The sequence below is a fragment of the Neolamprologus brichardi genome, chromosome 19, assembly GCF_056152115.1.
Source record: "Neolamprologus brichardi isolate AB-2024 chromosome 19, ASM5615211v1, whole genome shotgun sequence".
In the NCBI taxonomy this organism is placed as follows: domain Eukaryota; kingdom Metazoa; phylum Chordata; class Actinopteri; order Cichliformes; family Cichlidae; genus Neolamprologus; species Neolamprologus brichardi.
The window spans coordinates 10,107,249-10,118,065 of NC_142122.1; the positions used below are offsets into that span (position 1 = coordinate 10,107,249).

The 10,817-nt window shown below is 40.0% G+C and overlaps 1 protein-coding gene across 1 annotated transcript; it reads left to right on the forward strand.

Annotated features, from left to right (window-relative positions):
- The first annotated feature begins 652 nt into the window (after nucleotides 1-652).
- On the forward strand, nucleotides 653-10,466 carry akap12a (A-kinase anchoring protein 12a). The gene is made up of 4 exons (XM_087833098.1): nucleotides 653-854; nucleotides 2,634-2,733; nucleotides 2,908-9,786; nucleotides 9,866-10,466. The coding sequence occupies exons 1-3, from the start codon at nucleotides 750-752 to the stop codon at nucleotides 9,756-9,758; spliced, it is 7,056 nt and encodes a 2,351-aa protein (XP_087689224.1). The 5' UTR covers nucleotides 653-749; the 3' UTR covers nucleotides 9,759-9,786; nucleotides 9,866-10,466.
- The last annotated feature ends 351 nt before the right edge of the window (nucleotides 10,467-10,817 follow it).

A 10,817-nucleotide genomic window follows, 5' to 3' on the forward strand; every position in this document is an offset into this window, starting at 1 on the left:
ACTTGTTCAACATGTATTCTTTTCATTGTACAGGTAATTTTACTAATTTAGGCAATTAGGTAATTGGAGGAATACTATAACTATTATATATATAATAGCCAGCCAGTAGTTAATTTTAACTATTTTTAACTGTTAACCATTTCTATAAAGATTTAAATACTTGGGGTTTTTTTGTTTGTTTTTTTAAAGAACATTCCTGGTTTCAAAATTCTTAGGTTTTGTTTTGTTTGTTTTTTGTTTGTTGTTTTTTTATATAATAAAACTAGTTATAAAATCCACTTTCCGAATAACCAAAGTGTTAAACAGCAACAGACTTTCTTATTTAATGCGGCATGCATTTGCAGCATCTGTTTCCGATGAAAATATCATTTAAATCTTTAACATAGCCACTCGTTGTTCAGTGCATCCGCGGGCTAGTGCATCCTCACCAGTGCAGGTTTATGCTTGTTGCTGGGACATTGTCTTCAGTAATCTGAGAGCAGGCTGTTTTCTCTGCAGTTCTTTTTTTTTTTTTCAATGCAGAGAGAGGCGGGCCGAGCCGGGCCGGGTCAGCTGGCTCATATGGCTTCATGTGATTCTGCAGGGAGGCGTTAATCTAAGAGGAAAGAGTTTTTCCAGCATCCAGACTACACCATTTGAGAGCTGACCGCCTTCCGTGGCTCAGCTGAGCTACCGGCCTGTTTTTCTTGTGGGATATCCGTTTCACTTGTGTGGCTCATTCCGGATAGCGACGCGCTGCAGTTCAGATAATGGGAGACACTCAGTCTGCGCAACGTGCGGGCAAGAAGGATGCAGAGGAGGAGGAGAGCGCAAAAGTGAATGATGTTCAAATTGTGCAGGATACTGAAGACAAGGTAACATATCCCAAGAGACCCAAATTATTCCTTTATAGCTGTATTAACTTTGCAACAATGATTTAGCCTGTCCTCTTTACCAATCAGTGGTTTTCATTTGATTCATTATAGTGACAGAGAACAAACAGTAGGCGCTTTGAAAGATTAAAAAATGCTGAGGCTGGATTTTGTTGTTGTTGTCGGGACGGTGCACACGCTGCATGCCAACACATCAATTAACGTCAGAATAAAAGGAAAAGTCCTTGTCCCTTCAAAGCGGATGAGTGCATCCAGCAATACTGGGACACTGGCGAGCAATGTGATTATTTTTAAGCTTTTCTGTAACAGGAAGCATTATTGATTGATTTATATATTGTGCTGGGTGCACAACAGCCTAGTGTCATTTCTCCTTAGACATAAAGACAAAGATGAAATGAAAGGGAAAAACAGTCTTATATGTGATGCATTTCATATGTATATATGTCCCACATTGACTGAAACTCTTTTTGGCCCCATTTTCCTTATACAGCAAGATTTGCAAAATGTGAAAAAGAATAATAATAGTAAATCATAGCCTGAGTCTTACAACACAAAACTTAAACCATTTACTGTAAAAGTTGTTGTTGTTTTTAAGTTGTTAAATGTATTGTGTGCAGTGCCTCATGTTAAAATTGTGAGCAAATATAATGGCCCTTGACTGCTGGCTTTTGGTTCTTGACGCTACCTGATAACTTACATAGTATTACTCTTCTGAATAGTCGTTTTTCACTATTTCATTGATGGTGCAGAGGTTTTCATTTACTGTAGATGAGAGAGGAAACAGCATGGAGGAATGATGACCTTTCATTCTTGGAGTGAACCAAATAAAGCCCATGGGAGAGATGGAATTTCCCTCCTGCTGGACTAAGCAGAAAAAACATTGATTATTAGTGTACAACATTATAACAGCTCATGCCGATGAGGATGTCAATTAGCACTGTCCTGTAAGAATCAGTAGAGAAATTGATGCTTTTTCTTGGCGATGTTGTGTTGATTTGATGATATATTCGACCATGCTGATTGTTATTAAGGTGGAGATATGACACTGCTGGAAGAAATCATGTGCTTAAGCATGGAATAAACCTAATTTCCTTCGAGATTAATAAAGTATTCTGATTCTGATTCTGAAGTGGGGTGTTAAAAAGAAAGAAAAAACACTAATACCAATAAGTTGTATTTAAATTGTGATAATGGGAGATGATGATGATTATGGCCTTTAACTATCTAAAACTAGGTTGTTTTGCCTTCTGTTGTTATTATTTTCGGGCTCTTGGAGAGCTCGGATAGTCAGTTTAAATTCAGTTTAAATTAGATAAAGCACTTAGGGCAACATAATAACATAAGTAAAAAGATAAGCAAAACTCTGTACATCTAATAAATTGGTTTAAAAAGTTGGGGGAAAAAAAGCTTAACTTGCAAATAATATCACTGTCTGATGTATTTACAGTTGTTTATTTAGGTTTTTGTTCTGCACACTATTGGGTGCAGTTAAGTTTCTTATTCCCTAAACCCTGCTCAGACATTCCCAACTAATCTGACTCATGGATTTAGGATTGGAAAAATTAGGAGCGTTTACTCTAAGGCTGCCTCAAAACCTAGCCAATAGTAACTGGTCTATACTGTTTCTATAGGTCTTTGGCATCCCTGTTAATTACAGATGAAAATTCTTCAGAGGTTCAAACTAGACTTGTTAAATTTTTTTCGTGCCACGCACACATGAGCAGAGATTTATTGTACATTCAGTTTTGTGCTTTTTTTCAGCCTCTCAAAACCAATGGGCAGATCTCTGAGATAAATGGAAAAGCAGACGGCTCTATAGCAGCACTCAATGGTCTCTGCAAAGACGAGATTTCTGCAGAGGGTGGGTATTCATAATTTGTGTATTTCTGCCAGCATGGTTTCAACAGAAGCGCAAGTTGTTGGGTTCTAGGTGAAAGAATCTGTTAGCACACTAGGCCAATTTTATTGCAACTTCTTGCAATCAAAAGTATTTTAATGATTAATTTAATTGTTGATTTAACTATCCTTTCCTCAGACAAAGATGTTGCAAAGACAGAAAAGTCCCCTAAAGAAGAAAAAACTCCAGTGGAAAGTGTTGACATCAATGCAAAGACATCACCAGATGAAGCTGATGCAAATGAAGTTGAAAAAGTAGAAATTATCGAAATGGAAGAGAAGCAAAATGACATCAATGAAAGTTTTAGAAATTTTTTCAGCAACATTGGTTTGAAATTGACAGTTAAAAAAGGCTCTGGTGAAGAGGCTGAAACAGATGTGCCTGAGGAAGTACCAAACATACCAGAGGAGGTCAAAGATAATGCACAAGAGGTCAAAAGTGAAAATGAGGAACAGAGTGTGGATCTAAACACAGCACAGGAAGCAAATGAATATGATTCAACAGTATGTCCCAGTCTGACAGATGGTACATCAGAGAATATTCCAGAAAATGCAGACATAAAGAAAACAGAAACCAAAGAGGAAGCTGAGCGTGATAATGATGATGCAAGAACAACTTCACCTGCTGTAAATGAAGATGGACACCAGGATACCACACAGGAACTGCATCCAGCATCACCAATGATTACTGAAGAAAAAGTGGTTGAATCTCCATTAAAAAGGTTTTTTACCACAGGAATCTTTTCTAGTCTACGGAAGAAAAAGAAACTTGCAGAAGATGAGGTGACCGAGAAAGAACTGGTGGATATGGGTGAAAACAAGATTGCTGAAATAGCAGAGCAAGCAGTGGAAGAGCAGGATAAGGAGGAGATTACTCTTGATACTGAGGCAGCTACAACTGAGAAAGGACTTGGAGAAGCTAAGATCGTGCCTGCAGTAACCACTCAGGATGATGTTAAACTACCTTCCACGAAGAGATCAGATGGTGAGGGTGAAATACTAAACTCTCAAGAAAAAGAAAAAGTTCAGGCGAGTCCACTGAAGAAGCTAATGTCAGGCTCTAGTTTCAGGAGTCTTTCCAAAAAACAGAAAGCAAAGAAATCAAGTGACACAAAGATCACTGACTCGCAAGAACAAGTCTCTGATCAGCTGCTGTCTTCAACAGAGTCAGCTGAAAATCAGAAAGACGAAAGTCCTGCACAACCCTCTGCACCGGCAGCAGAAGAAGAGGACAGTGCATGGGTAGCCTTCAAAAAACTTCTGACTCCAAAAAAACGTAACAAGACGCCTTCATTGAGCAATGAACAGGCACAAATCTCAGGTTCAGTAGATGAGGCTAAACCAAGTGAAGGTGGGGAAATATCAGATCACAGCACAGAAGAAGGAAAAAAAAGGAAAGACTCATCTGTGTCATGGGAAGCTGTTTTGTGTGGATCTGGAAGGAGAAAAAGCCGAAAATCATCAGACTCAGAAGAAGAAACACCCCCAAATAGCAAGCAAGACAGTGGACTTAAACAAGGTGCAGAATCACCACTAGAAAGATCTAATGAGGCCCAAGAAATTAAAGAAGGAAGTCCTCCAGAGAGTGATGGGGAGTCAACATGGAAATCATTTAAAAAACTTGTCACCCCCAAAACAAAAGCCAAGGATCTGGATGAAAGCAAAGATATCATTCCTTCTGACAATGAAGTTACTCAAGCTGAATCCACGTTTTCTATTAAGAATCTCCTACCTGGAAGAAAAAAGAGAAAGCCTGCTGAAACGCTAGAACAAGTATCTTTAGATGAAGCTGACAAGGAAGCTTCAGGTGATGAAGACTCTGAGACTCCAGCTGTGATTCCACTGTCAGAGTTTGCAGATGAAATGGGAGAAATCAAGGCAGATGTAGAAAGTTACATACCAGAAGTAACAGACAATGAAGTCCAGCAGGACTCCACTCCACCTTGTGATAGTCTTCCACTCGAAACACAAACGTCCCAAGACAATGAGGAAGCTTTAGAAAATGAGGTTCCTAAAACACTGGCTACACCTGCTCCAGTTGAAGAACCAGATGACCTTACAGAATCAATCAGTAAACACCAACAACTCAGTGATATTCCAGAGGAGGGAGTACTTACAGAGACCATGGCCACTCCGGCTTCAGGCATTGAGGAAGCAGCAAGAGATGACACTATAGCAGAGGACCTGGTAGAGATTACATCTGAAGCCATAACAGCTCCAGAGCCTGTTGATGTTACTGTGACAGATGATGAAACTGAGATGATCTCTGCAGTTTCCCAGTTATCAGACTCTTCAAAAACATCTGGTAACGCAACACCTGTCCCAGCTGAATACAGTGTCAACAACACAGAGTTGTTGCTAGAACAAGTTGCTGAAACCATCTCTGTAAGTACGCATGTAGTCCCAGTGACTTTAGAGGAGCCAAGTTCAGAAAGAATAGTTAGTTCTGTCACGCCTCAATTACTTGAAACATTTGAAAAAGAACAGCCGGAAATCCTGGAAATACACAAAGGATCAGATGAAACAGTGGTAAACGCAGAGCTAAATGCTGAACCAATTGATGCAATTAATGAACTTGAGGCAACAGCCCAAGCAGAGAGCATACCTGATGTTAACAAAGCTGTTTCAACAGAGATTGTATCTGAGGAGATTGACAATGCAGAAGTCACTGAAGATGAAGTTCATGAGGTCAGTGTTACACAGGTGCAAGAAAGCATTAAAGAATTAGAAGTTACTGATGACAGCCAACATGTGCCAGAATGCATTTCTGAAGAAAAGGAAGAGTTACCTCAGGAGACATTACCTGAAAGTGATGAAGTTGTTCCAGATAAAGGTTCTCTAGTTGTGGCAGAGCAAGTAGAAGAAGATACCTCAAAAACTGAGACTCAAGAAGCAGAGTCAGCTCTTTTTGTGGCTGATGAAACTAAAGATGGAAGCATCGAGCAGGAAGCCCAAAGTTCGTGCTCCATGGGGGATCAAATCAATCAAAATATTACTGAGCAAAGTCAAATTGAAGCTGAACCTTCTGTGGTGGTGGATGAGTTGGAAGCACTGGCAAATGTAGAAAAAGATGTAAAAGCTTCAGAAGAGGATACTGTTCAGTCACTTGAAGACGAAGCACCACACTTAGATGACATACCACCAACAGAAATAGTTACAGACGATTCCAAGCAGACAGAGCATCTTGCTGAAGTGACTGTTGAGCCAGAAGATAGACAAACACAGGCTGAAGCTCCTAAAACAGAGGATGACGAAGTGAAAGATGCAGTGGAAGTTGAGCAAAAAGCCACAGCAACTGCAGAAGAGGATAAAGTTCAATCACCTGCAGAAGAAGCACTGGCCTCAGAAGATGTTCCACCAGCAGAAAGTATAGATGAATCCAAACCGATAGGAGAGCATCTCACTGAAGATGAAGTTTCCATTGAGCCAGAAACTAAAGAGACACAGTCTGAAATTTTTGAAGTTACAGAAGTGCCAGAAGGTATTCAAGCCACAGCATTACAATCAGAAGGGGATAGTATTCAAGAAGAAATACAGCGCTCACAGGACATTCAGTCTGCTGAACCAGTAACAGATGAATCCAAACATACAGGGGAACATCTCATTGAAGTGAACGATGAGCCAGAAACTAAAGAGTCACAGTCTGAAGTTTCTGAAGTTACAGAGGTGCCAGAAGATGTTGAAGCCATAACATTAGAATCAAAAGAGGACAACATTCAAGAAGAAATACAACCCTCGCAGGACATTCAGGCTGCTGAACCAGTAATAGATGAATCCAAACAGACATCAGAGCATCTCACTGAAGGTGAAGTTTCTAATGAGCCAGAAACTAAAGAGCCACAGCCTGAGGTTTCCGAAGTTACAGAGGTGTCAGAAGGTGTTCAAGCCACAACATTGGAATCAAAAGAGGACAGTGTTCGAACAGAAATACAACCTTCAGAGGATATTCAGTCTGCTGAACTAATAACAGGTGAATGTAAAGAGTTAGCAGAGAATCTCATTGAAGTGACTGATGAGATTAAAAAAAAAGAACCACAGCCTGAAGTTTCCAAAGTTCCAGAGGTACCAAAACTTCTTCAAGCCACATCATTGCATTCAAAAGAAGATAGTGTTCAAACAGAAATACAACCTTCAGAGCACAATCAGTCTTCTCAACCAGTAACAGATGAAAACAAACAGACAACACAACATCACACTGAAGTGACCGATGAGATTCAAAACAAAGAATCGCAGCCTGAAGTTCCAGAAAAAGTAGAAGCTGTACAAGCAGCCACATTAGATTTAGAAGAGGGGAGTGGTCAGTCATGGGAGAAAGAAGTAATATCAGAGGATGTTCCACCTGCAGAAAAAGATCAGCCCCAAGAGGCTAAAATGTTACCAATCACTGAAGATAAAGGTGAAGCAGTGGATGATTCCATAACCAAGGATGTTCAAGAACCAGCAGTGTTACAAGTGGTACAAGCCGTCACATTAGATTCAGAGGAAGGTCAACCTCAAGGAACTGAAGATGAGGTGATATCCAAGGATATGGGGGCAATGGAAACAGTTACAGGTGAACCCAAGCAGAAAGCAGTTGACCTAATGGAACCAGAAGCATTACTGCCTGATGCAGAAGACAATGTTCCTGCAACTGACCGTGAAGCATCCAAGTCTGCAAATGCAATTGCATCAAGTGTTGAGGTGTTTAGCACTCAGGAGCTTGAAACTGAAGCATTGCTAGAAGATGTTCCGAAACCAGACACTGACAGCATTACAGATGAAACTGAGAAAAAACAACCAGACCAGGATTTAGAAATAAACAAAGATCAGAAAACCGAAAGCATTCCACAAAATGATCAAGCTGAACACGAAGATAGAAAAGGTGAAGCTTTGGAAGAAACACTACCAGCTGCTTATGTGCCTTCTGCAGAACAAGAAGAAGAACAAGTAAGTAATGATCAGGTCCATTATGAGACTTGTGTTGACAGTGCTGAAGCTTCAGAAGAACCCAAATATGACGAGGATGTTAGTACAGCCCAAGTAAGTGTTGAGGGAGAAAAAGCTGGTGAACTTCAAGGCACTGAGGTAATCACTGCTGCCACTGAGCACGCTGTAGTGATGCAAGTAATAACATGTAATCTAAAAGATGTTTCAGCAGTAATACCTGATGTTTCAATTGAGGAAACAACTGAGATTCGAGAACACTTGATAGAAAGAAAAGCAAGTGAGATGGAGATAAAGGACACTTTTGAGACCACAACACCATTAGAGAAGAACAATGTCATTAACACAGCAGAAGGAGGCAGTGTGGTTGTTATGATGCATGTTCCATCACTAGAGTTTGACGACAATCACAGATTCCAAGTGCAAGTGGTGGATGTTGATATCAATTCAGCAGAGAATATCGTCAACACAATGCTTGAGGTAGGGGTTACAGAAGCCAAAGAAGTTATTGATGTTTGTTATGAAACTCTTGGAAAAGTAGAAAACCTATCTGCCTCTACTGCAATCGAAGAGGAAGTGAATAACGAGGAAAACAATCTAACTGTTCAAGAAGTTATTCAATATGTAAAGGGGAATTTACCAGAGCCCACTCCTGAATCTGTGCCACATAAGTTGGAACAAGAAGTTATAAAACAACCAGATGTTAGCGAGACAGTTCAAAGTGCACCAAGTGAACCAGAGGATGAAAAAATGATGAAGGACAGTTCTGGGGAGCTCATAGAAGAAGAGGATGAAGGACATGGGATCCCAGCTGAGCAGAAAGAGTCTGAGGATCAATTGCGAATTTCTGATTTAGGTTTATATATCTCTACCCATGATCACACAGAGGATCTGGAAGAAACTCAAGCTGAGCTGCAAAAATCAGAGGTATGTGTGACAGCGGAGGATGCAACATCTGAAGAATTAGCTAAGAAGAAAGATGGCGATACCACCACAGAAGCACAAAACCTACAAAGTACACAAAGCCAGATTGTTACACCAAATAACACATTATTAGTAGCCCCCCAGAACACGGGTATGATCTCGTCAATAGGTAATGTAGAGTCTCCTTCAAGCCTGTCCTTAGAATTCAAACTTAACATACAGTTTGGGCAGCTAAAGGCACCAGCATCCCCACCTCCTCCTGCAGAACCTGTGAAACAGCTTAATGTGTCCGAAGTTGCTGTTCAGGCAGTAGAAGCAGTGGAACCTACAAACCTGATAAATGCAATGCAAAGAGCTGAGAGCGAGAAACAAATGGAGCTAATGGAAGTCGCTGTTCAGACAACAGAAATTACTGAATCAGAAGCTGTGGTCTCCCATCAGCCTAAACTTCAGGACGTTGCTGTCCAAGAAATGGAAACAACACAACCAGCAGAACAAACTGAATCAGAGGAACCAATAATCTCCAAAATCCAGGCAGCAGAAACCACCAAACCGCTGAAGCAAATCACAGAGCCAGCAGAAAAATTAGATTTAACTGAAAGAGCCATGATATCAAAACAGCCAGTACTACAGGCTGTTAGCATCCAGACAATAGAAACAGTAGAACCAGTGGAACAAATTCAGTCAAAGCAATCGATAATACCAGACATTCAGGCCACACAAACGACAGAACCTGTGAGGCAAAAAGAGAAACGAGACTTGTTGATCAGTCATCCTGCAGTCTTCAAGGCTCGTAGCAAAGAAAAAACAGCAGAGGAGCCCATTAAACAAATAGAGGAGGAAAATGATGACGTGTGGCTGGATGCTGAGGAAGACATTTACACCCAAGAGGAAAAGGGGGCATCCCACATCAAAGTGGAAGAACCCACGGAGCCTCAAGCGGGAAGTGCACATGAGGGAAAAGAAGATCCTGAATCTGAGTTTGAAATGGCACCTGATACCAAGAGTGAGGATGAGGAATATCATCAGAGATTGCACAAAACAGGAGGAATAGGTGAAATTGAGAGTGAAGGTGAAGATTTTGCTGTTGCCCTGGAGTACCCAGTAATCACAACACGTGTCACTCAGGCAGAATGGGATTAACCTAACCCAGCTCAAGTGTTACTGAGTGGTAAGCCACCTCTTATTCTGTATATTTTCACAATCAATTTCAATTAAACGTATGCCCTTTTTTGTATTTCTTTTTGTAGGTGGAACAATCAAAAAGTAAAAGGAAGAAAGCTTCATAAAGCCATCAAAGCCTTTTATTTCACATTATGTTGCACCAAAATATTCTGATATTTATTAGCGAAACTAGCCTTAATTGCTAAGATTATCTTATTATTATACAGTATATGACTTAAGAGAGTGTTTTGGAAAGTGTGCATTGAAAAAAAAAGGTTAATCTTCTCAGGGGGCTTGAATTGTGATTTTTGAATGATTTTAGAAGTGTGACAATGAGCTACTTATACCACGCAGGGGCCTCAGTAAATTTAACTACCTGTTTGTCATGTAATGCAACTTCATTGCTAATTATATCAGGTCTCTCCATTTATAATTCCTACATTATTATGTCTAAGTTTTTGAATAGAATGTATATGTCAGTAAGTCAATAAGAATATCATAATATATTTGTTGAATCTTTTCACCTTTTATGGTAAAAAGCTTAAAAAATGTTCAGGTGTTATTCACAGACCACATTAAATCATGATGTATGTTACCAGTTACAGCACATAGAAACACCTTTTTATAAAAATTAGCAAAATGTAGATATTTCCACAACACATTTATTTGCAATCAGTATTTCACTTAAATACAGTGGGGCAAAAAAGTATTTAGTCAGCCACCGATTGTGCAAGTTCCCCCACTTAAAATGATGACAGAGGTCAGTAATTTGCACCAGAGGTACACTTCAACTGTGAGAGACAGAATGTGAAAAAAAAATCCATGAATTCACATGGTAGGATTTGTAAAGAATTTATTCGTAAATCAGGGTGGAAAATAAGTATTTGGTCACCTCAAACAAGGAAAATCCCTGGCTCTCACAGACCTGTAACGTCTTCTGTAAGAAGCTTTTCTGTCCCCCACTCGTTACCTGTATGAATGGCACCTGTTTGACCTCATCATCTGTATAAAAGACACCTGTCCACAGCCTCAACCAGT